This window comes from Mus caroli, chromosome 4 (genome assembly GCF_900094665.2).
Source record: "Mus caroli chromosome 4, CAROLI_EIJ_v1.1, whole genome shotgun sequence".
In the NCBI taxonomy this organism is placed as follows: Eukaryota; Metazoa; Chordata; class Mammalia; order Rodentia; family Muridae; genus Mus; species Mus caroli.
The window spans coordinates 122,019,511-122,046,494 of NC_034573.1; the positions used below are offsets into that span (position 1 = coordinate 122,019,511).

At 43.7% G+C, this 26,984-nt stretch overlaps 1 protein-coding gene across 4 annotated transcripts in view; it reads right to left on the bottom strand.

The window, feature by feature from the left end:
• The window catches only part of Phactr4 (phosphatase and actin regulator 4), a 66,623-nt gene that overhangs the window by 25,396 nt on the left and 14,243 nt on the right, over positions 1-26,984 (bottom strand). Inside the window, exons 1-3 of one of the 4 annotated variants that reach the window (XM_029476313.1) lie at positions 15,752-16,254; positions 4,850-5,023; positions 1,232-1,312 (exon numbers count right to left, since the gene is read on the bottom strand). In XM_029476313.1, the coding sequence (XP_029332173.1) occupies positions 1,232-1,312; positions 4,850-5,023; positions 15,752-15,797 (301 nt within the window). In that variant the 5' untranslated portion in view covers positions 15,798-16,254. Of the gene's footprint in view, positions 1-1,231; positions 1,313-4,849; positions 5,024-15,751; positions 16,255-26,984 lie in introns of those variants that run through there. The other 3 variants (XM_029476315.1, XM_029476314.1, XM_029476316.1) reach the window with 3 other exon arrangements.

Genomic DNA, 26,984 nt, shown 5'->3' on the forward strand with positions numbered 1-26,984 from the left:
CTCTCTATCAGGCTGATTTTTAACTTAAAGTAATCCTTTTGATTGCCTCCTAGGATTACAGATGTGTGCCACTGTGCCCAGTTGTAGATTTTATTTCTGAATGTGTGCATGTGCGTGAGTATGCTTTTGTCATGGTTCATGCCATGGCTGACGTGTTGAGACCAGACAATCTGTGGGCATCAATTCTCTGCTGCCAGTACCTTTCTTGCCAAGCCAGCTCTCTGGCACTGCACTTTTGATTTTATTCATTTTTAGAAACATCTGTTCTTTTTAAAGGGCATTAGTTTTGTCTGTGTGTACATATACCACGTGCTTGCCTGGTACTAGGGGAAGCCAGAAAAGGGTTCTGGGACTAGAGTTACAAATGGCTGTGAAACACGATGTGGGTACTCGGAATTAAGTCCTGTCTGTGTAAGAGCAGGAAGTGCCCTCAATCACTGAGCCAGATTTACACTGCCAAAACCAACTTCCTCTTCTTCCTCCTCTTCTTTTCCCTTCCTCGTCCCCTTCTTCTCCTCCTCCCCCTTTTTCTTCTTCTTCCTCCTCCTCCTCCTTTTGAGGCAAGGTTTCTTTGTATAGCCCTAGCTGTCCTGGAATTAACTCTGTAGACCAAGCTGGCCTTGGACTCAGGGATCCGCCTGCCTCTGTCTCCCAAGTGCTGGGATTGATGGCATGCACCACCACTGCCTGGCAGTGTCTACTTTTTATTTTTAGGAGAAGAAGGGAGCAGGATGGCAATTCTGCAAACACAGTGAACTGCTCCATATGATAAACTCGAAAGAAATGACAAACATCCAGGTACACTACTGATTTACAGTTATAACCCATTGCTTCACAACAGCCGTAACAGACAACGTCTCACAGGATTAAACAGCAATGAGTGTTGAAACATCCGCAAGGAATTGATGCGACAGGAAGACGAGGATGAAGGCAACTGGGTCAGAACTATCAATCAGCAACTTGAAATAACTGTCACCAATACAGGAGACACTCATATCAAGAAGACAGAGAGACACAAAATTTTTGCTCCCAGAACCCTTCACCAATCCTCCTATTTCAGTTTAAGAGCGAAGCCAGGCATTTGGGAAGAAACAGGGAACCATTTTTAAAGTGTTCCTCCACCGTGACTACAGTAAGAGTAAAGCAAAGGGAACAATTTCAGAGCCTAGCGAGCAACACCCAGCAAGAGAGCAATGCACAGACAGGCATGTGCTGATCGTTTGGAACTCACCCTGCTCGGGGTCCTCCAACAGAACCCCTCGTTTAACCAGCTCTTCTCTTGGTTTTCGCATAGATATTTTTCGCTCTAAAACTAATATTAAATTGGAAAACACAACTCAGAAATTCAGCAGTTGGAAGGTCAACATATCTCTTAGCGTTATAAGTATAAAAGAATAAAGTGGTTCACAGTATTTGTGCTCCTAAGGAAAAAAAGAACAGGGAAACTAACTTTACGTCTAAAAACGTAGCTGAGAGTGGTCCCACATGCCTGTAGTACTAGCACTTGGGAGGTGGAGGCAGGAGGATCAGTTCCAGCACAGCCTTAGCTACATAGTAAGTTTTAGATTAGCACGGGCTACACAGACTGCCTCAAACAAAACACAAATTCCCATCTGAGACCAAGAGGCTGAGAAAGCCTGCCATGCTGGAGGCCAGTCAGGGCAACAAGGCTCTGACCAAACCAAACCAAATGCCTCGCTGGAGCTGGGAGTTACATTGAGTCATGATTGCCCAGCATGTCCAAGGCCCTGGGTTCCACACCGAGAACTAGATATAAAAAACAAACAAGGCGGGCACTGGTGGCGCATGCCCTAATCCTAGCACTTGGGAGGCAGAGGCAGGTGGACCTCTGTGAGTTTGAGGTCAGCCCGATCTGCAGAGAAAGTGTTATTTCCCAAGGAAGCTGAACTCACATGACTGCAGCTTAACCAGGGCACAGCAGTAAGGAGTTACAGATGAGCCGTGCTGATGGCAAGTGGGCTAAGCAGAAAGGAAGCACTAAGAATTGTACAGCGAGGCTGGAGACTCACCGAGTATTCCCATCCGTTTATATGGGTACACTGTCACTGTCTTCATACACACTGGAAGAGGGCATTGGATCCCATTACAGATGGCTGTGAGCCACCATGTGGTTGCTGGGAATTGAACTCAGGACCTCCGGAAGAGTAGTCAGTGCTTTTAACTGCTGAGCCATCTCTCCAGCCGTTCCATTTATTTATCTATCTATCTATCTATCTATCTATCTGTCTGTCTGTCTGTCTGTCTGTCTATCTATCTGTCTGTCTATCTATCTATCTCCAGCCGTTCCATTTATTTATTTAGTTAGTTTTCTGAGACAATTTATCTATCTATCTATCTATCTATCTATCTCCAGCTGTTCCATTTATTTATTTATTTATTTAGTTAGTTAGTTAGTTAGTTAGTTTTCTGAGACAGGGTTTCTCTGTATAGCCCTGGCTGTCCTGGAACTCACTTTGTACACCAGGCTGGCCTCGAACTCAGAAATCCGCCTGCCTCTGCCTCCCAAATGCTGGGATTAAAGGCGTGTGCCACCACGCCCGGCTTTATATTTATTTTTGAGAGAGGGTCTTACAATGTAGCTCTGACTAGCCTAGAACTCATTTAGTCTCCCAGGCTAGACCTTCCTATGTTCCTTAGTGTGCAGCACTAAGTTTGTCTTTACTGAACAGCTTTAATCCCATCAAAATACCAACCTGGGAATGAGGCTACGGAATGCTAAGTGTCAGCCAGGCTTGCTGAAACAGGCCTGTAAGTTTCAGTTATTCCAAAAGCTGAGAGGCAGGAGGATTGTCACGGGTTCAGGCAATCTGTGTAACCTGGTAAGAACTTGCATCAAAATGAAAACTAGACGGGGGCCAGCAAGATGGCTCAGTGGGTAAAGGTACACGGTGCCACACCTGAGAGATGGAGTTTGATTCCTGGAACCCACGGTAGAAGTCGAGAATGGACTGTAAATTAGAACTCCCCTGTGCTGGGACCTGATTCAACAAACAAGCAAACAAATTGTAGTTTAAAAAACAGCAGCACTGGGCTGGAGAGATGGCTCAGCATTTAAGAGCACTGACTGCTCTCCCGAAGATCTTGAGTTCAGAGCCCAGCAACCACATGGTGGCTCACAACCATCTGTAATGGGATCTGATGCCCTCTTCTGGTATGTCTGAAGACAGCTACAGTGTGCTTAGATATAATAATAAATAAATCTTTGGGCTGGAGTGTGCGGGGCCTACCGGAACAAGCAGAGGTCCTGAATTCAATTCCCAGCAACCACATGATAGCTCACAACCATCAGTACAGCTAAAGTGTACTCATATATAATACATAAATAAATAAATAAATAAATAAATAAATATTAAAGAAAAACAAAAAACAAACAAAAACCCATCATGGCCATCATGGTCCATACCATAGCACTGCACTGAGAGGCTACAGCAGGATAGGAGCTGCAATGAGGCCATCCCAGGTGAAAGTGTGAACAACAGGCCAACCGAGGCTGTGCCTAACAACAACCACACACACACACACAAAAAAAAAAAAAACAGAAAAAGAAAGTGGCTGGGGGGTATAGGTCAGTGGTAGGTCACTTGCCCAACATGTGTCACACCTTACAGGCTTAATCATCAATGAAGGACTATTTATCTGTCTAAATTCTAAAAGTAGGGGGTTATAGACATTTAGGGAGATGTGAAAAGTGGGGTGCTTCTAAAATAGGAAACTTAGTTGGTAGTGTGTACCTTCCAAGCACAAAGCCCTAGTTCCATCTCTAGCATTATATAGACTAGACACAGCACATTCCTTCAATCCTAGTGCTAGGCAGGAAAATCACAAGTTCAAGATCATTCTTGCTATGTCAAGAATACAAGCAAGCCCTGTGATACAGGATCCCGTCTAGTAAATCAGTCAGTCAAATAATCCATCAGTCAATGGAACCCTCGAGTGCTTTTGTTGTTATTGTTTCCAGGCTGACTTTGAGTTTCCTGTATGGCCAAGGATAACCTTAAACTCTTGGCTTTTCCAGGCTCCATCTTCCGAGTGCTGGGATTACAGCCTGTATCACCAAGCCCAACTAACGCAGGGAATTATTCTTCTTTATGCATATGTACAATGTGTATGTACCTGTATGCAAGCACACTGGGCACACGCATGACGTGGGATGCTTGTGGAGGTCAGTAAGCTCCGGCTCACCTCTTTGGCTGAGACAGGCTCTCGGTTGGTTGCTGCACGCCAGCTGGCCCTTAGGCCTCTGGGGATTTTCTGTCCTATCTTTTCAGCGCCCCACAGAAGCACTGCATTACAATAGTGTGTGTGCGGCTGGCTTTACGTGCACTTTACCTGCTTAGTCACCTCCTTAGCCCAAATGGGGAACTCTTAAATAAATTAAAATAGAAGCCTCGGGCTGGTGAGATGGCTCAGTGGTTAAGAGCACCAACTGCTCTCCTGAAGGTCCTGAGTTCAAATCCCAGCAACCACATGGTGGCTCACGACCATCCGTAATGAGATCGGATGCCCTCTTCTGGTGTGTCTGAAGACAGCGACAGTGTACTTACATATAACAATAAATAAATATTTTTTAAAAAAGTAGAAGCCTTGTTTAGTTGTTTGTTTGTTTAGAGACAAGGTCTCCTGGTGCCCGGGTTGGCCTGAAACTCAAAGTCTAAGAAGGACCTTGAACCTCTGATCCTTGTATCTCTGCGCCTCCCATCTGTGGGGTCAGCTGCAGAGCACAAGCACACCAAGTTCTCTGCAGTCGGGGAAGAGCCCAGGGCTTTGCTCAAACTAGGCGGACACTCTCCCTCGCTCCTCAGAACACTTTTAAATCTTAGTACCTTACCTTCTGATGTCTCTTTGAACTTATCACTGCTTTTTTTTTTCCTCCATTTCCACGGCTTGAAGATCTTGCCTAACGCTGAGAACTTGCTTTTCCTTTTGGTGGGAGGTGTTGTGTCCCCTGCTTCCACACTGTCCATGCCCATGCCTGGATCTCCAGAGGGCTGCTCTGCTTCTTCTGTTCATGGAGAGGAACAGAAAGGGACAGCCAATTTATTATCCTTATATAGCCTCTAAAAATGTCCCCTCTCTTCCTGTAGCAGTCGGAAAGAATCAGAGCAATGACAATCACGCAGACAGTCACACTCCAGACATTACATGGACAAAGGCCCAAACTCAAAACTTAAATCACTAAAGAAGCCAAACCAATCTGACACCATTTAAGAGGAAAATTCAGGGAGATGCTAGAATCAGGCCAACATCATTAGCATACACAATACAGTATGAGCTCTATATCACTGAAGCAAGGACTCCCTCCGGAGACAGAGGGGGTCGCTATTAAATATCACCCTCTCAGCAATTCCCACGATTTAAGTAATTCAGGGACAGGCACGTCATCAAGTGTTCACACCTTGTGTCTGTTTATCACATTTTTCTCCCCCCACACAAAGAGCTCTGCATAACTGTGGAAGGTTGGGAGATGAGGTGGGGACAGGGCATTAGAGAAGAAGCCCTGACATGGAAGGAGTTGGAAGAGTGGAGGTGAGTTCTACTGCCTGTCACAGTATTACTTAGGGACATCCTGATAGTAAGGATTTGATCTATAACATAGGTGACATGCCACACGTTCAGGACTGAGGTCAAAGATCTCCAGGCCCTCATAATGACACATGTGCAGGGATAAGTTAAGCTTTGAAGGTAGAGCAGGAAGGCAGCAATAACAAAAACGCAGGAAGGCAGTACAATGCAGCCTGCGCCCCACCCACTGTCCCAGAGGCCTCAGGAGCCATCTAGGGGGAAGGAAAGGCTCTCTCTGTGGCCTGCTCCTGGGGTTAAGGTGCTTGCTACATCACAGAATCGCACTTCCCTTCCCACTAGAAGCAACAATGTTGGAGGCAGGAAAAATCTGACACTTGTACTAAACTCAATGATCTCCTTTTGACACTGTGTTACTGTTTTCTTTCAATTACATTTTTTTTTTTTTAAATTTAGCTTCTGTGCATCTGTGTGGGTGTGGAGGTAGGGGAGGAGCACACAGCCCAGAGCATCCGTGGAGGTCAGAGAAGCAGCTCACTCCTCTCCTTCCACTGTATGGGTCCCAGGACTGAACCCTGATCATCAAGTGTGGCTTCCAGCACTGTTACCTATCAGGCATCTTGGGGCTGGTTTAGGTTTTTTGAGACAATGGATTGCTAGGTAGCCCAGTCTGGTCTTGAATGTGTGATCCTCCTGCCTTAACCTCTTAAGTTCTGGAATTACAGGTGTGTGCCTCCACATATGACTCCTGTAAATCTGTTAACACATCCACAAGCATTCCAGGAAATAAACAGAAAATGTTATTTGACTGAAGAAAGGAAAACTAAAGTTTTAATTGGACTGAAAATGTTAAAGAAAAGATCATAGAGAAAAGCAGCCAACATTTTAGCAGCACAGAGAAGCTCCTGCCTGAAAGGCTCTCAACAAAGTATCATCCGTCACTTAGCCTGCTTCTGCTGCTTAAAAAGCATACCTAATCACTTCCTTTTCCTTTTTCCTTTATGTGAGACACGGTTTCTCTTATGGCTCTGGGTGTCCTGGAACAGTCTCTGTAGACCAGGCTGGTCTCAAACTCAAATTTACAGAGATCCACTAACTGTGTTCCAAATTAAGATTTAATTTGATGCTTTTAAAACTTCATTATGAGTCGGGCGTGGTGGCGCACGCCTTTAATCCCAGCACTCGGGAGGCAGAGGCAGGCGGATTTCTGAGTTTGAGGCCAGTCTGGTCTACAAGTGAGTTTTAGGACATCTAGGGCTATACAGAGAAACCCTGTCTCGAACCCCCCCCCCCAAAAAAAAAACCAAAAAAACTTCATTATGTTGAACAATATATTTATATGTCATCTTTCTTTCAAGGATTCACAACAACAAGGAGTAGGGACGTACCTCAGGTTTCCAAAGCATGTATGTGGCTCTAGGTTTAAACCCAATTGAAACACACACGTACACACACTGGCACACACACGCACACACATTCTCATTTTGCTTTGTATAAAGCAGGTCACTGAACATATCACTAAATACAGAAAGTGAAAAAAAGTGTTCTCTGTAAACCAAGCTGGCCTCAAACTCAGGGATCTGCCTGTCTCTGCCTCCCGAGTGCCCAGAGGAACAGGGCTTCCTTTGCTCCTCTCTTCATCTAATTTGTCAAATGTTTTAGAAGAACAGAATCTTGATATTTTCCAATTCATTCATTCATATTAACATCTAATTATTTATCTATCTTTGTATTTTTATTTTTGCTTGTTTTAAGCAAAATTTAAGACCTGGATCTTAAGTAGCTCGGGATGGCATTGAGTTTATTTGTAGCTGAAGATCACCTTGAACCCCAGACCCTCCATGGTCCTGTTCTCAAATGCTGAGATTACAGGTGTGAGCCACCACATCCGGCTCCACTCACGTCTCTCTGTTCCTCCTCCTCCTCTCCACTCCCTAATCTCAATGACAAGCTGCATATTATTTCACTGACTCACATGTCTGTCCAAATATTTAGAATCAGCCCAACTGCCTTTATAATATACAGGATCTGCAGGAAGTGGGGCCATGAATCCTTTTAAAACTCTCAGTCAGGTGTGATGGCATACGCCTATAATCTTAGCACCAGGAGGCAAAAGCAGGAGGATCAAACGTTCCAGAACAGCATAAGATGCATAGTGAGACCCTGTCTCAAAAACACAAGGGCAGGGCTGAGGATCGCCTATGAGTGTGGCACTAGCATGAGGTCCCACAAACAGCTAAGCACCACAAAAGAAAAAACCCTAAATATCCAGGGGTCCCTGTCCACCAAGTTTGCTATCCAATTGAAGGAGAAAACTGACTCCCAATCCCAAACACATCATACACTCACACTGATAATAAATAAAGTAATAAGGAGCTAGAGAGATGGCTCAGCAGTTAAAAATACTTCATTGAGGGACTGGAGAGATGCTGTACTTCCAGAGGCCCTGAGTTCAATTCCCAGCAACCACATGGTGGCTCACAACCATCTGTAATGGGATCCTATGCCCTCTTCTGGTGTGTCTTAAGATATCACAACAATATACTCACATATATACAAATAAGTTAATTAATTAAAAAAACTTTCATTGCTTTTGCAGAGGACCAAGGTTCAAGTCCCAGCACCTACATAGTGTACAACTCTAGTTCCAGAGGCTCAGATGCCCTCTTTTGACCTCGATAGGCATTAGGCATGCACACAGCGTACATACAAACATACATGGAAAATACACATACACACAAAACAAAATAAGTCATTTTTAAAATTAAAATAATACACAAAATGTATCATGGCAGGACGCACTGGCTCAGACTTATCATCACAGCAGTATCACTATGGGAAGGATTACAAGTTTGAGGGCAGCATAGATTATGTATATAGCAAGCCTTGTCTCAAAAGAGACAAACCTATAACAATGTATATTGTGTATGCTTGGGTGTAGTGGTCCAAATGTGCCAATCAGCTCAAGTCAGTTCACCGTGTTACACAATTAACACTGTGTCGGGTACGTTGTGTCCTTGTTCTATCAACTGCTGGGAGAGGGACAGTAAAAGCTCTAGTTATCAAAGTCATTTGTTGCTGTTTTGTGTGACAAGGTCTTACTCTGTTGGATAATTACAAATTTAATCATGTTTTCCATTTTAAAAAAAAATTAAGAGCCAAGTATGGTGGTGCATGCCTTTAATCCCAGCACTCAGGAGGCAGAGTAAGGCTTATCTTTGAGTTCGAGGACAGCCTGGTCTACAAAGTGAGTTCCAGGACAGCCAGGGCTACACAGAGAAAACTTGTCTCAAAAAACAAAAACAAAAACTTAAGGAATTAGTATGAAAGCGTATTTTACTTCCATGTATGTCTGTGCACCATGTGTGTGCCTGGTGCCCAGGGGGGGTCTAGAAAAATAATGTCAGATCCCCTGGGAGTGAAGTTATAGACAGTTGTAAGCCACGTTGAGAGTGCTAGGAATTGAATCTTGGTTCTCTGGAAGAGCAGCCAGTGTTCTTAACCACTGAGTCATCTCTCCAATCCTTTAATAAAAATGTAAAATTATGTGTAGGTGTGTGTGCACATGTGGTTTGTAGATAACTGTAGAGTTCAGAGGATGGTAATCGATACCCTGGAGTTGGAGTAACAGAATGCTGTGAGCCAGCCACCTACTGTGAGTGCTATCTCGCCAGCCCAGATGATTTCGTCTTAAATGGACCCTTTCTATCAATATGAAACTTCCTTTATCATAGAAACACTTCTACCTCTATCTTGTTTTCCTATTTCATTTGACAACTGTCTTTTGTCTCCTTGCAACAAGGTCTATTCTGGCTTCAAACTCAAGTTCCTTCTCTCAGCTTCTTAGCACTAAGGTTATACTGTACAGTAGCACACCCAGTCAGCCATCTTTAACTGGGGTACTTAATCCATCTACATTTAATATTTTCACTGTCACTTTAGCTCTGTCTCTTGCACTTGTCTTGTTTTCTACATCCTTGACTTACTAATTGTGATGGTTTGTTTATGCTCCGTCCAGGGAGTGGCACTATTAGAAGGTGTGGCCCTGCTGGAGTAGGTGTGTCACTGTGGGTGTGAGCTTTAAGACCCTCATCCTAGTTGCCTGGAAGCCAGTATTCTGTTAGCAGCCTTCAGATGAAGATGTAGAACTCTCAACTCCTCCTGCACCATGCCGGCCTGGATGCTGTCCTGTTCCTATAATGGATTGGACCTCTGAACCTGTCAGCCAGCCCCAACTAAATGTTGTCCTTATAAGAGTTGCCAGGGTCATGGTGTCTGTTCACAGCAGTAAAACCCTAACTAAGACACTAATCTATGTGGATTTAGACCTTCACTGCTTCCTGAACAATGAAGGAATCTTACAACCTTTAATGGTCAAGGCTACTATCAAATATACACTTCTGTATACATGCAACAGTAAGCCACAGGGACAAGCAATACTTCTGTATTGTCTATATATCATTTATGAACACTTCATATATTTCTGCAGTTCTGTGCACATCAAGGAGGTTTTAATTTAATTCTGAAGATATTTTGGTTGTATATTTTTGGTTTTGTTTGTTCATTTAAATAGTTTTTTGAGACAGGATCTCTGTGGCTGAGGTTGGCCTTAAAGTTTTTGCTCCAGCTTGCCAGTACCAGTACCTTTTTCTTCTTTGTTCTTACCTCTGTGGTACTTGAACTGCACCTAGGGCCTTGTGCTTGTTCAGCAAGTGGTTTAGCACTAAGCTATACCCATACCCTTGCTTTAATTTTAGCACTTTAAAAATGTGTGAAGAGATGGTTCAGTGGATAAGAGCACCGACTGCTCTTCCAGAGGTCCTGAGTTCAAATCCCAGCAACCACATGGTGGCTCACAACCATCTGTAATAGGATCTGATGACCTCTTCTGGTGTGTCTGAAGACAGCTACAGTGCACTCATATAAAAATAAATAAATAAGTAAATTTAAAAAAAAAAAAAAAAAAGAGCACCTGCCTCTCTTCCAGAGGCCCCAGACTTGATTCCCAGCACCCACATGGTGGCTCCCAACTCTTTATCTCCAATCCCAGGGCATCTGATGCCCTTGCCTGGCCTCTTTGGGTACCAGACAACTTAAGGTACACACCAATATAAGCAAGCAAAACATCCATACATAGAAAAGTAAATAAATTTGAAAAGAAATTCATGTATGACAAAATGTGGATATAACTGAAATCTCTCTAACTTCAAAGTCTGTGGTCCCCTTGCTATCATGCCTTTCTTTTATTTTGTTTTTATATTGTCTCATATTATATCCCAACTGCAGTCTTCCCTCTCCCAACTCCTCCCAGCGCCCCTTCCTCTTCCCAATACACATTTTATTTTATTTTTTTAATCTAAAATCTTATTATAATAATATAATAAGTCTTATTATTATATTTCTTTACATTTAAAAGTTATTGCAGCTTCTTACATCTGGATTCATTTAGAAGCAGAGGCTTATAGGATATAAGTTATAATGGGCAAAGTAATATATAGCTGCAATCCCAGATTTGGGAGGCAAATCAACCAATATGAAATATGATATCAAGGCCATCTCAGATAGTATATGAAACCATGTCTCAAACAAAATAAAAGTTAAGCCGCAACAATAAATATAGAATAATGCAGTTTACAAAGATGGCACATCATAGAACTCTTGTCCTCATGACAACCTACACAACTCATGTTGATCCTAAATACCATCCACGTGCTAGGAAGGGACTGAGGCCATGGCTTGGCTGGACAGGCACTAGCCGACAAGTCTGAAACCTGAGCGTGGCCCCTGCTGTTGTCCTCTGACCTCCACATGCACACTGTGGCATGTATGTGCACACACATACAAACAAAAATACAAACAAATGTGATTTTTAATTTAAAAGGTCTAAATTATAAAGTGATATTCATATCACATTCTTTTTACAAACTAATTTGTCATCCAGTTATAGATCATTACCCTGCACGTGATAATTTATTAACTCTTTATTCACTTATCTAAAGAAGGTGTATTTTGTTGTTGTGTATGCAAGTATGCATGCAGACTAGAGGTCAGCCCTGGGCAACATTACCCAGGGGCCATCACTTTATTTTACTTTATTACTTTGTTTTACTTGATGTGTATAAGTATTTTGCCTGCATCCTTATCTGTGCGTGATATATGTTCTTAGTGTGTGAATGGTGTGTGTGTGTGTGTGTGTATTTTAAGGCAGGGTTGTCAAGATAAATACTTAAATAAACAAAAAACAAACAAAAAGCCACTAAAAATTGGCAGCGGTGGTAAATGCCTTTAACTCAAACACTTCAAAGTTAGCGATGTCTTTAAGGTATTGTCTGGGGTCCATAGAGAGTTCAAGACCAGCCTGGATCTCATCATAGAGATATCCCTTTGTTTGCATCTTCATCTTCACTAACTATGTGCAAGTTATGACTACATAAAAGAGGATAAAGAAAATAACAGGATTAAACAGTGCACCCTAGATCAAAGACTGTATAATGCTGCCTACTCCTACTCTGGTCGGACTGGGATTGAAACCAAGACCTCCTGCATGGGAGGGAAGCATCCCACAGTAAACTGCAGCCCTAGCCCTCTTTCCTGTTTTCCTCTGAGAAGAGGCTACACTTGCACAAAATGGCCTTGATCTCAGTCATCTCAGCTTCCAGAGTAGCAGGTCTTACAGATGTGGAGCATCACAACTGGCCTTCAGCTAGTTCTCACTCACCTGTGTTGTATGGCTAAGTATAGTCTGCTGTCAGAAACCCACAGAACACAAATCTTCAACATTCCTTCACTAGATTGTAGTGAGCGACTAAATCACCTGGCTTATTTGAATCCCACCTCTATCATTTGTACCTTATCAATTACATTTTTTTAATATATTTTGTTTTCATCTATAAGATCCCCCTACCCCCAGTTTATTGTGTACAAGTGTATATGTATGCATACATGTGCCAGGGCTCATGGGTGGAGGTCAGAGGACAACTTGAAGATGTTTGTTCTCTCTATCAACCATGCCAGTTCAGGGATCAAATTTAGGACATCAGACTTTAGCAACAAGCACTTTTACTAGCTGGGCAATATTTTTTGCCCTTTTTTGTGTTTTGTTTTGTTCTAGGATAGGGTCTCACTCCCCATCCCTGACTGGCCTGAAACTTAATGTGATGCTCCTGCCTCAGCCTTCAGAACTTTGTAAATAGGCAGCATAATTTCTGATACTTTGCCACAGTACTTAAGAGTTCTGTTCTCTAAAAGAGGCTTACTGTTGGATTTAAGGAACAGTTTCAGAAAACTGCAACCAAATTATAAAGCCAAGTGATTTCACTAATGAACAAAGCAGGTTTCATGTGCAGAGAAGGCCTACAACTTCTGGAGATCTCGCACAGCCTTGGCCATGGAGTTAAAAGAACTGGACAGAGGAGATAGGTAAGTTCTCGACAGTTCTACCGCAGGAAAAATGTCTCGTCTGCCACAGCTGCAGCAAGAAGTGATGGAGCCTGGGGCTAGCAGAGTGGTCAAGTTCTTGCTTAGCCTGGAATAAAGCCCAAGCCAGCATGGTAACTTGTACCCATAACTCCAGCACTGAGGGGGTAGGCATGGAGTTAACAGGACCCTGGAGCCCATTAGCAAGCCAATCTATTCAACTTCAATAAGAGATCCTGCATTAATAAAATAAGGGGCTGGAGAGATGGCTCAGCAGTTAAGAGCACTGACTGCTCTTCCAGAGGTCCTGAGTTCAATTCTCAGCAACCACATGGTGGCTCACAACCATCTGTAATGGGATCCAATGTCTTCTTCTGGTGTGTCTGAAGACAGCTACAGAGCACTCATAAATAAAATAAATAAATAAATAAATCTTGAAAATTTTAAAATAAAATAAGATATAGGGGCCAGTGAGCTTGTTCACAGTTTAAGAGCATTTGTCATACAGTCACGATAAGCAAGAGTTCAATCCCCAGACACCATAGTGGAAAAAATGGAAAGTTGTCGTCTGATCCCCACGCATACACTGCAGCATGTACACATCACATATATGCACACACATATACACACACACACACACACACACACACACACTTTTAAACATGTTTTATTAAAAGAGAAGAGGAGGGGGAACCAGCAAGGTAGGTAGCACCTGCCTTTAATCCCAGCATGTGGGAGGCAGAGACAGGCAAATCTCTGAGTCTGAGGCCAAGCTAGTCAGTCTACTTAGGGATTTCCAGGTCAGCCAGCACCACAAATGAAACCTTGTTTAAGACATGGTGTCTCTGTGTACCTCTAGCTGGCCTCCAACACTATGTAGGCCCTATGGCCTCGGCCTCACAGAGATCTGCTGCCTCTGCCTCCAGAATACTGGGATTAAAAGGAAACACCACCAACACCCCTCCCTCATGAGACTTTTCCAAACAACAACAACAACAACAACAACAAACCCAAAAAACTCAAAGCATAAAGTTAAGAAGGGTGGGCCACAGTATTTGTTAGAGAAGAGCTATGGAGCAGCAACCACAGGAAGAGCTGATGCTGCACAAGGAGGTAAGGTATCAAATACAGGAGAAGGCTGGCTCTAGGAGCAAAGGGAGAGATGGCAGAGGCTGAGGACATCGCTACTTTGGTTTGTGATTTTAAAAAATCATTTAATAAAATGTTTGTGTGTGGGAGACAGGGTGTCCTAAAACCTAGGCTGGCCTGGAACTTACAAGGCAGCTCCAGCTGATTCCTGAGGCCCTGACCCTCCTGCCTCTGCCTCCCACTTCTGGGTGGCAGTGCTGACGTGCACTTTTCTACATGGCATTTTACTTTTTAAAAAGTGAAGAACTGAGCTGAGAAGGACTTAGTGCAGCGATTGGAGGAAAGCGAAGGACTGGTTCCTGTTGACTGGAGTCCCAAGTCTGTGACTATGTGAGCACTTTATCATCCACGTGCTCAGCTTCAGAAATACCCGAAAAATACTTTCCTTGGGAAATCAGAAACTAAACTGCAACAAATCCCCAGACACATCTGAGGCACTCCCCGCTTCCTAAGCCTGCCTGCGCTTCCTTAGTTACCATAGCTTTTACCTTTTCTTACTGGGCTTTTTTTTTGGGGGGGGGGGGGTTTCGAGACAGGGTTTCTCTGAATAGCCCTGGCTGTCCTGGAACTCACTTTGTAGACCAGGCTGGCCTCGAACTCAGAAATCCACCTGCCTCTGTCTTACTGGCCTTTTTTGAGACAGGGTTTCACTATGTAGCCTTGGCTAGCCNAGAAATCCACCTGCCTCTGTCTTACTGGCCTTTTTTGAGACAGGGTTTCACTATGTAGCCTTGGCTAGCCTGAAACTCACTGTGTAGACCAGGCTAGCCTAAAAGCAGAGATCCACCTGCCTCTGCCTCCTTGGTACTAGGATTAAAGGTATGCGCTACGCCCAGCTTAGACCTCTTCTTAGTGGAGGAAAAAAAAAAAGTAAGGAAAGAGTCTTCCTGATGCTTCCTCGATCACAGTCACCTTACACAGGTTCTCCCTAAATAGCACATTGTCCAGAAACAACTGCAACGCTCTGGCCGACCCTTTCCATCTGCACAATTATTCGGCAGCAGCAGCTATGACACCCTACAAAGATAGGAGAACTGTGCTCACTGAGATGATGGGAGACCTCATCAGGTCACACTTCCATCTCAGAGCCACACTCACAGCTCCTGTGCAGTCTGAGTTAGCCCTCCCTCCAGACAGTAACACTTCACAAGTCCATACAGCAAAGCCCCTTAGAAGGAACAAACACTTGTACAACGGAGAAAGTCTTGGAAAGTGTATAACAAATCTAAAACAAAAAAACAAAAAACCTAATCCAACCTTTAAAACAGTGCCGTTTTTATAAGTTGGCAGTTTTATTTCTAGATCACACTTAACACTCACCGGAACTTGGAGAGTGCCAGTAAGATACCCCTGGCCTCTAAGGAACAGCTCCTGTAACTATTTCCTCAGAGGCGAGAAATAAACCAACAGGTAACGACGTCCTAGCAATCTAATCTTAAAACAGAACCCCAGAAGCAAGTCAAGAGAAACTGAAAGGGAAATGAATTTAACTGAGTGGGAACAACTTTAAATCTTTCATTCATTTCTCACAAACTTTAATAAACATGCCAAAGTCTTGTATTCCAATTTCTAAGAGAACTAACTTCAGCTGTAAGCCCGCCTCGCTGCTGCTAAGATGTCTATTTTCCTGCCTTCCATTACTCACCAACTGCATCTGGATTTACCGGTCTGGAGACATCAGCTTGGCCCATGATTATAATTGTCTTAGATGTATCCCACGACAACAAACTCTTTCTGACAAAAGCAAACTTCTCTTAAAAGACAAATCCACGTTAGGGACCAGCAATCCCGAATCACCACCAAATGCCAGGAAACAGCGTGAGATCTGGAGTTTCTGTTTTGCTGGACACCGGGTACTTGTGGCTCTCACAAACGTCTTCACGCCGGCTCTCTTCACACAGGAATGCCTGTCATTCCAGAGTGCAGTGTGTAGAGCACCAGTGCGGAAGGGGAGGAGACAGCCAACCACATTCTGGCTGCCAGCGGCACAGCCCAAAAGCCCACACCCCCTTTTCCTGACTTTGAGCTTGGCTGGAAGCCTCTAGGCTCAAAGCCACAGAAGACAGGGAGCCTGCCCCAAAGTATAGCAAGGACCCTATGCTTTCAATCACAACAAAAGACCCCACACCATCAGCAGGGTTCAGAGTAACAGTCAAATAGTCCATTTCAAAGGCACATTTTAAACATATTCTACAAATTTTGTGTTGTATATGGACTGAATATTTATTATCTCCCTTATCTGGTCTTCATACTTGAGAGAGAGAGAGAAAGAGAGAGAGAGAAAAAGAGAGAGAGAGAGAGAGAGAGAGAGAGTATATGTGTGTGTGTATGTGTTGGGGCTGGAGAACATCATTTGTTGCTCTTACAAAGAATACAGGGTCATTCCTAGCACTCACATGGTATCTCACACCATGTTTCCAGGGGATCCAAAAATCTGAGCTCTGTGGGCACCAGGCATATGGAACACATATGCAGGCAAAATACATAAAGTAAAATAAGTCTAATATATATTATATTATATATATATATATAGTTATATATATCCTAAATTCTTTGAAATCTCTGAAGTAAAAAAAAAATGTATGCTATTTACCCCCTCCTCCTTTGGGACAGTTTCATGTAGTCTAGGCTGGCGTCAAGCTGAACTATGGAGTCTTGAACTGATGATCATCCTGTCTCTACCTCCCAAGTGCTGGAATTTAGACCGGCATTACAGACTCATTCTACTATACTTAGTTATGCGATGATGCTGGGGATGGCCTGGGGCTGTTTATACTAGGCACTGGTCCAGCAACTGTGCTACATTCCCAGCCGCAATTTTAAAAGACTTCCATTCCACTTCTTTATTTGTGTATGTGTGTGAGAGAACACACACCTGTGGAGGTCAGAAAAGCATCATTCTTTTCACCATGTGGATCCTGGAGATGGAACTCGGGTTTTGAGGCTTGGTGGCCAGCGCTTTACCTGATGAGCCATCTCAGTGGTCTCCTAACCCCAGCTGTCACCTTCTTGTTTATGTGTATGGTACAGTACGTGCATGTGCACTCAGGCAGAGACTCGCGTGGAAGAAGAGGTCGGCTGATGTTGGTGTGTTTTCCTCAACAGCTCCAGTGGTTTCTGTGCTCTATGTTGGGCTACACAACAAGCACTGAGCCACCTCTCCAGTCCTTATTATCAGTTTTGATAGAGAAATTATCAGTTTGATAGTTTTGTTTCTCTAACAAAAGCCTCAATGGTAACAAGAAAATGACTAAAATACTAAGGCATAAAACAAGGAAAAGCCTTAGAAACGCTCAGGGATATGCTAAAATGACACAATGTGGCTGCCAGACTTTTGATCCTTACTAGTAGTAGCATCTGTCAGCGGCCATCTCCCACAGTGGTAGCCATGTGTGCCAACTCTTCAGCATGTTTTTCATTTGTGTAAATTGTTCCTTTGGCCAGGCATTTCTTTCTCTAACCCAGGTGGAGAGGACCTACCCACCCTTTAAGAACTGCCTAGCCGAGTGGTGGTGGCGCACACCTTTAATCCCAGCACTTGGGAGGCAGAGGCAGGCGGATTTCTGAGTTCGAGGCCAGCCTGGACTACAAAGTGAGTTCCAGGACAGCCAGGGCTATACAGAGAAACCCTGTCTCGAAAAACCAAAAAAAAAAAAAAAAAAAAGAACTGCCTAAACTCTGCTGCCTTGGCTGAAGGCTTTCCTTAACCATGCAAACAGAATTCCACGGGGCTGGAGAGATGGCTCAGTGGGTAAGAGCACTGACTGCTTTTCTGGAGGTCCTGAGTTCAAATCCCAGCAACCACAAAGTGGCTCGCTACCATCTGTAATGAGATCAGATGTCCTCTTCTGGTGTGTCTGAAAACAGCTACAGTGTACTTTTATATAATAGATAAATCTTATTTTTTTTTTTTTAATTTTTCAAGACAGGGTTTCTCTGTGTTCCCCTGGCTGTCCTGGAACTCACTCTGTAGACCAGACTGGCCTCAAATTCAGAAATTTGCCTCTCTCTGCCTTCCAAGTGCTGGGATTAAAGGTGTGCGCCACCACGCCCGGCATAAATGAATCTTTTTTAAAAAAGAAGAAGAAAAGAAACAATTCCAACAGACTCACTGAACACTGATTATGTGCCTAGTACTGTGTTGGCACCCAAAGCAAGGTTTTTCCTCGGGTGCTTATAGTAATAGGAGCTATCACAGACGATAACCAGCACACAGGGGCTGGGGGAGCAGAGGATGCCTGAGAACAAGAATCAAGAAATACTGTGTGAGAGACAAAGAACATTGTCTTCTACCGCTATAGCACAAGCAGCCCTTGGAGGCAGATGCAGAGGCTCAAGCTCCAGGCTAACCTGGATAAGCTGCATATAAAATACCTAAAAAACAGTCAAACCAAACAATCAAACAAAAAGAATGGACTAATCCAGTGGTTCTCAGCCTTTCTGATACTGTGACCATCATGTTGTGATGACCCTAACCCCCAACCATGGAATTATTTTCATTGCTACTTGACATCTGTAATCATAGACAACCCCTGTAAAAGGGTCACTCAATCCCCAAAGGGGAACGACCCACAGGTTGAGAACCACTGGACTAGGCAATGGTCTTGGTGGACACACCATCCTGAACTGCAATAATCTTTATAATTCCCTAGCAGTCTAGAAGCTCTTTATGGGCAGGGACCACGATGCATTATCCTTAAACAAACTACCATAGCCTGATGTCAGGAGCCCAGTGCACAGTGTACATGCAGCAAGTCTTCAGCAACCTGGACCTCCAACCCCTCAAGCACGCCTCATGCATGCTGGGCAAGCACCAAACTACGGCCCTACCAAGAAACAGAATCAATTTGAACCTTTGCTTATGAAATTAAGGAGCAAAAGACAGTGCACCTGCCTGTGACCTCAGCATTCTGGGTGGTGAGGCAGGAGGAAGGACAAGTTAAAGCAGTCAGGGTTATAAAACAAGACCCTGTTTCAAAGATCATCAGGGCAAAGAGGGTGAGCAATGGAGGCAGGAGAAACCTGTGCCGACCATGAAGCATTCTATCACGAGAGCGGCGGCTAAGAAACTCACCTGGGGGAAGTGGTGGCACATCCATACCAAATTTTGAAAAATGTAGCTGGACGTGATGGCGCAGTCCTTGAATCTCAGCACCCAGGAGGCAGAAGCAAGCAAATCTTTGTAAATTTGAGGCAAGCCTGGTCTACAAAGTGAGTTCTAGGACAGGCAGAGCTACATAGTGAGACCCTGTCTCAAAACAAAATAAAACAAAAGACCCTATTTGGGGTGTGGGAATCATATATATTCATATTCATATATATGGTAAAAATCCCCGTTCCATTTTCTGCACAGGAGGATTGTAAAGAGTACAGAAAAGAACAGAAATGCTAAGTTCTTTATGTGACAGAAGTGAAGAATTAGGGATCATGTTTTTTCAGATCAAACCAGACAAAAAAGCATGAGGGCATGCATGCCTGTGAATGGAGATGATTACTCACAGATCACAGGAGTAAATCAAGAGACATACCTAGAGTTTACTGAGCAGCTAGCCTAGTGGATATGGGGACCTCCGAGTTCAGTAGGAGACTACGTCTCAAAAAATAAGACAGAGAGCAACAAGCTGGGATACTGTAGTGCGCGTGCGCCTTTAATCCCAGCACTGGGCAAGCAGAAGCATGCAGGTCTCTCAGATCAAGGCTAACCTGGTCTACAGGAGTTCTAGGACAGACAGAGCTACACAGAGAAACCCTGTCTCAAAGCAACAACAAAAGATGGAGGGCAACAGATGAATAAACCTAATGTCCCCCTCTGGCACCTGCATGCACACACCACACACACCACACACAAGATGAGTGTGGCAGAGCAGAGGAAGAGATACATACAGTGAGGACTCTGGCTGCCAAATGCATGTACCCATGTGCCAAATGCGTGTGAGTCTGCATCTGTACCCACATGTATACTTGCACTTGGGTGCTCACACACACACAAGAAAACATGCATTTATATATACACCACATACACAGACCAAAAAATCATCTGAGCTACTACACAAGTGACTAAAATTATTGTTAAAGTCCCTTCCTGTTAAGCCAATAATTTAACCAATTCAATATTCTGCTAAGGGAACAAAAAGGCTCCAGGAAGGCTGGTCAGTTGTGCCACTGTGTACTTTTTATAATGAATCAAAAGTAATGCTTACCAAATAAGGAAAAAAAATCAAGTGCATTTTGATATTAATAAACCTCTCTGGCCACCAATTTTTTTGTACTCTATTTTTTTTTCATGCGCAGAATGTAGTTGGTTTTTGTAATTATAATAAAAGAGATTGGGTGGGTAGGTGGGTGCACACCCTCATAGAAGCAGAAGGAGGAGGGATGGGATAGGGGTTTCTGGAGGGGGGGGAATCGGGAAAGGGGATAACATTTGAAATGTAAATAAATAAAATACTAATTAAAAAAAAGAGAAATTGCTGGGCAGTGGTAGCGCACGCCTTTAATCCCAGCACTTGGGAGGCAGAGGCAGGCGGATTTCTGAGTTTGAGGCCAGCCTGGTCTATGAAGTGAGTTCCAGGATAGCCAGGGCTACACAGAGAAACTCTGTCTTGAAAAACCAAGAAGAAGAAAGAAGGAAGAAGGAAGGAAGAAGGAAGAAGGAGGAGGAGGAGGAAGAAGAGAAGAAGGAGAAGGAGGAGGAAGAGAAGAAGGAGAAGAAGAAGGAGGAGGAGGAGGAGGAAGAGGAGGAGGAGGAGGAGGAGGAGGAGGAGAAGAAGAAGAAGAAGAAGAAGAAGAAGAAGAAGAAGAAGAAGAAGAAGAAGAAGAAGAAGAAGAAATTAAGAAGCCTTAGTCTTTTAATGAGAAAAATCAAAGCCTTATAAAATCACATGGAAGAGCTAACTGAATTCTATTAAGGAACCCAGAGATGTCAATGATGTATAGAAACCAGGCAGACAGAATGGAGGACCCACAGCTGGATTTTGCAATGGGCTGAATGTTTCTTAACAGTAGCAGTCAGTGCTGGTGACTCAAAGGGATGACGAATTATGGCTGCTCCGTCTTCCTTCTCTCTCTTTCATAACGCTTTACAATTCAGTTGGCTCACAAATTGTCTCCAAGTAAAGGAGACAGGAAATCTGTGCAGAATTGGCCCTCAGTCACGTATCTGTGGATACAGTAACTGTCTGAGAATAGCCATGGCACCTGAGAAAGTTACTCAGGAACTTCTAGCCTGGATTCAGGTTAAGGGGCATTCCTTTCCGGCTCATACGCAGAAGAATCCAGCCTTTATCCTCCTCTAAATAAAACGTCTGAGTAATGAACACCTGGCAGCACAGTGAGTCAACAGTAATGCCTGCAAAATAACTGAGGATGACTATGTAAATGCTGTCGCTATCAAACTCACTCCAGCTGGTAATTCAAGTGCACTGTGCTGATTTCATGGATAAAACAGTCCTCCCTTCAAAACCTTCAATTTTTAGAACCACAGAAAGAATACGGGGTATATAATTAAAATTTTCCAGGCTAGAGAGATGGCTCAGCGGTTAGGAGCACTGGCTGCTCTTCCAGAGGTCCTGAGTTCAATTCCCAGCAACCACACGGTGGCTCACAACCATCTGTAATGGGATCTGATGCCCTCTTCTGGTGTGTCTGATGACAGCTACAGTGTCTTCATATAAAATAAATAAACCTTTAAAAATTTTTTTTCCATAGAGCTTTTAAAATCAAAGAGGAAATTACATTTTACACTACACAAACCTTTGCTTCTAAGTTTCATTTAAAACCAGAACCAAATGTATGCGTGCCTTAGGAAAAGAGCCTAGGAAGTCAGAGGAAAGTTCAGCCAGCACTCACCTATGCTTATCTGTCTACGCTAAAGCATCCAGTACAATTCTAGTTTGATTTTTCTGAAAAGCTTTATGAGGGCTGTGGGTAAATACGAATCCTGAAAAACAGAACCTTCACGAAACAAGCTTGGTCATTGTCGGGTCAACCTGAGAGCTATTTCTTTGCATGAAGAATCCTCAAATGAAGCATGGCCCCACTGGGGTGATGATGTAGGACTGTCAGTCCCAGCAGTGCAGAGGCTGAGGCCAGGGGATTGCCCTGAGTCTGAGGCTAGTGTAAGCGACAAAGTGAGACTCTATCTCAAAAAATATATCAAACAGATAGCCAGTGGGTTCATATCTTTAATTCCAGTCAGTACTCAGGAGGCAGAGGCAGGTAGATCACTGTGAGTTCAAGGCCTACACAGTTCCAAGATAGCCAGGGATACACAGAGAAATCCTGTCTCAAAAAGTCAAAATAAAATAAATAAATAAATAGAAAATAAACAGGATCCAATAACCATTAAACACTATACTCATACCCCCTGCTCCCTGGCTTAGATGCCAAGAACCTAAAGGTACCTAAAAATCTAAGGAAGAGCCATGTGGTATTTAATCAGCACTGTGAACTTGACTGGACAGAGTCACCATGGAAACCCACCTCAGGCTTTACTTAGAAGGTATTTCCAGAAGGTTTAACTAAGGCTGGCAAATGGTTTACTACATAAGCCTAGAGACCTGATTTTCACCTCTAGAATCTACATCAAGGTGTAGAAAAAGAACCAACTCCACAAAGTTGTCCCATGACTGCCACGTGGGTGCTGTGGCGTACACATTCCCACAGTACACTAAATAAACAAATAAAGAAATGTTAGAAAGGTCGTTCAACTTAGGAGAAGACTCACACTATGCATGAGCTAATGTCTTGAACTGAAGAAAAAGTAGAAAGCGGACTGGTGAGGTAGCTCAGCAGTAAAGGCACACTGCTGCTAATCTTAGGACTCAGGAGGCAGAGGCAGGTGGATCTCTGAGTTCAAGGCCAGAGCCTGGTCTACAAAATGAGTTCTAGGACAGCCAAGGCTGCATAGAAAAATATTGTCTCCAACAAACACACAAACACTCTTAATTTAACTTTATTTTATATACATTGGTGTGAGGGTATCAGATCCCCTGGAACTGGAGGTACAGATAGCTGTGAGCTACCATGTGGGTACTGGGAACTGAACCTGGGTCCTCTGGAAGAACAGCCAGCGCTCTGAACCGCTAAGCCTCCTCCCCAGCTCCGCACATTTGTTTAAAGTGGAAGCACCGGGCATGATGATTAACATCTTTAATTGCCACACTCAGAAGGCAGGGGCAGACCTGGGAATTTGGGACTAGCCTGGTCTACACAGGGAGTTCCTAGACAACCGGGGCCATACCTTCTTGAAAACCAGAGCAGCAGCACTCATCCTTCCCTGTTCCCAGCTGAGATGCCAGACAACCACTTCATACTCCATGACTAGGCCCTCTCGCCCAGCAGGGCAGACCCCACTGAAACTGTGACAAAAGCCAATCCTTCCTCCTTAAGGTGCTGCTTTGGTCACAAGAAGAACAATTACCACTAAAACCAAATCTGTTATGTGGTTTGCAGTGGTGTGGGAAGAGTAAAGACAATGGCTACTGAACTACTCCACTGTAGCTGTCTTCAGACTCACCAGAAGAGAGCATCAGATCCCATTACAGATGGTTGTGAGCCACCATGTGGTTGCTGGGAGTTGAACTTAGGCCCTCTGGAGCTCTTAACCGCTGAGCCATCTCTCCAGTCCCACATTCTATTTTTTTAATACTTTAACTTGAGATTTGTAGGTTTGCATGCATGCTATCAGGGAGGATAATGCGTGTTTGGCTCAGAGCTCAGCTGGTTCTTTTTTTTTTTTTAAAGATTTATTTATTTATTATATGTAAGTACACTGTAGCTGTCTTCAGACACTCCAGAAGAGGAGGCTAGATCTCGTTACGGATGGTTGTGAGCCACCATGTGGTTGCTGGGATTTGAACTCTGGACCTTTGGAAGAGCAGTCGGGTGCTCTTACCCACTGAGCCATCTCACCAGCCCAGCTCAGCTGGTTCTTAAGCCATCTCTCTAGCCCATCCTTTCTTCTTCTTCAAGACAAGGTGTAACGTCTCTCAGGCTGTCCTCAGAGTACCCAAGAAACTGAGGCTGGCCTTTCACTGCTCAGTCGCATGGTGTGAGAGCAGACCCACAGGTCCCGAGTACCCCAGGCAGGCAGACTGTCTATGAGCTGCAACCCCAGCTGATAAGGTAATTCTTTCAGTATTTACTGATTGAGTTCAAAATTTCTTTTTCTTATACAAAAAGCTTTCTATAAATTCTGAACTCAACAGAATGTGTGCAGCACTTTAGAACTCAGTGTCTCCCTGTGTGTATTTAGGACAATAATTGCTAGCCTGGTTTTGGTTTTGTCCCTTTCTATGTAGCCCAGGAAGGCCCTGACCTTTCAGTCCTCCCAGTGCTGAGATTACAGACATCTAACACCATGCTCACACTGGCTGGAGATCAAGTCCATACCCTTGTGCACAAAAGACAAAGTGCTCTACCACTGTGGTCAGCTCAACTCTGCCCCCTTTCTAATTCATTTGATAATTTCTCCCAAGACACTCTTTAGTCTCAGCCTTTCAAGACTTAGGATTTTAGACATGTGTCACTTCTGCCAACAGTGACCTCTAGAATATAAGGATACAGCCCTAGAAGCCCATAATATACTATATAGCATATAGCAGTCTACACTCCAGGCACTTGGACCCCTGAGGCATGAGAAGCAAGCATTCAGAGAACCTGACCTTGTGCCTGATTTTCACAACTCTCCCTCATCTACCCTCATCTTTAGAGCTGGTGACCCTTGGAGCTCTAAGCTGCAACGCATTCCTCCCAATCTAACTCACCCAGCCACTCTCTCCATCTTTTCTTTCTGAATCTGTCCAGCTGCCGGGCTTCAACCTCCAGTGCACGTTCCTTCCTTGAACCTTCTCATTCCCGAGAGAGACTGCCTGAGACACTCATCTATGTGATCAGTTACTGAGGATATGCCTCTGCCTTCAGCTGCACATGCAACCTTTGCTGCAAGCATCTCGACTTGTCGCTTTCTTGTTGGACTGTATATTCCTCGACAGCAGACATGGTGGATGGGTGTAGTGGCCCTGTCTAGTGCCAGGTTGAGGCAGGAGGACTGCTTGCTGTTTGTTCAAGAGTAGCCTGGGCTGCATGCAGATATGTGCCACCTTATCTTTCAAAACAATAACTAAATAAATAAATAAATAAATAAGGTGGGGACTGTCTTGACAGCCTCAAAAATAGCATAGTACACAGTATATTATGGCATTCAAGAACTACTTGGGAGCCGGGCGTGGTGGCGCACGCCTTTAATCCCAGCACTCGGGAGGCAGAGGCAGGCGGATTTCTGAGTTCGAGGCCAGCCTGGTCTACAAAGTGAGTTCCAGGACAGCCAGAGCTATACAGAGAAACCCTGTCTCGAAAAAAACCAAAAAAAAAAAAAAAAAAGAACTACTTGGGACCAGTAGATGGATTACTGGGTAAAAGGGCTTGCTTCACAAGGCTGATGAGCTGACTCATCCCCAGGACACACATGGGAAAAGGAGAAAATCAACTCCAGGCTCTCTTGAGTTATGGTGGATTTAAATTATGAAATGCGCATAAGCCTAAAATTATAAACACATAATAATCACCGATCAGTTGTTAAAAAAGGAATGAAAAAGACAACATAACTGAGATTATCTAGCTACGTGCGCTTTATGTGTTATTATAAATTAGCTTCCACATGAGGCATATGTTATTATAAATTAGTTTCCATGAGTACTTTTCACAGCGGCTTACTAGTTTACCCTGTGCGTACGATGCAGGTACAGGGAAGCCAGAGGTAGATGTTGGGTGCATTCTTCAATCACCCTCCACCTTATTTTTTGAGACAAGTTCTCTCACTGGGACCTGGAGCTCCCCAGTTAGGCTGGACTGGCTGGACAGGGAGCCTCAGGATCCGCCTGTTCCCACCTCCCTAGTGCCAGGGTCATCACAACAAGAAGCCATCACACCTGCTTTTTCTGCATGGATCCTGAGAGTTTAAAGTAAGTCTTTACCAACTGAGCTAATTCCCTAGTCTCACGACTACTTTTATTTATATAGAAAGTTAACTTTAGGGGCTGGAGAGACGGCTCAGCGGCTAAGAGCACTGACTGCTCTTCCAGAGGTCCTGAGTTCAATTCCCAGCAATCACATGTTGGCTCACAACCATCTGTAATAGGATCAGATGCCCTCTTCTGGTGTCTGAAGACAGCTGCAGTGTACTCACATACATAAAATAAATAAATAAATCTTTAAAAAAAAGAAAAGAAAGAAAGTTAACTTTATCTGACATTAACAATTCCAAATCTCTTTAATCCCAGCACTCAGGAGCCAGAGACAGGCAGATCTCTGTGAGTTCGAGACCAGCCTGGTCTACACAGTGAATTCTAGGACAGCCAGAGATACACAGAGAAACCCTGTCTCAAAAAAAAGTCCAAATCTCTTAAGAATTTAAATTTTATCTTTTCTCTGTGCCTATTCTGGATCCAAGTGCATACAAACATATGTGTGCAGGCCAGAGTCAGTTCTGGGTATTTTTCTCCCAAACAAACAAACAAACAAACAAACAAATCTAAGAAAATTTTATTTTCTAATTAATTCATTGGTTATTAGTAGTAATTTTTCATGTGCTCATATATGTGTTTATGTATAAGTGCACATGCCTGCATGAGTACATGTTTATGCAGATTCATATGAAGACCCAAGCACAATCCCATATGCCATTGTCCAGAACACTGCCCATGTCATCAATCAGGCTAGGGAGACCCCAAGGATCAACCGGCTTCCACCTCCCCGGCACTGGGGTACAAACACTCATCACAAGGCCCACCATTTTCTTTTTTTATATGTATGAGTACACTGTAGCTGTCTTCAGACACACCAGAAGAAGGCATCGGATGCCATTACAGATGGTTGTG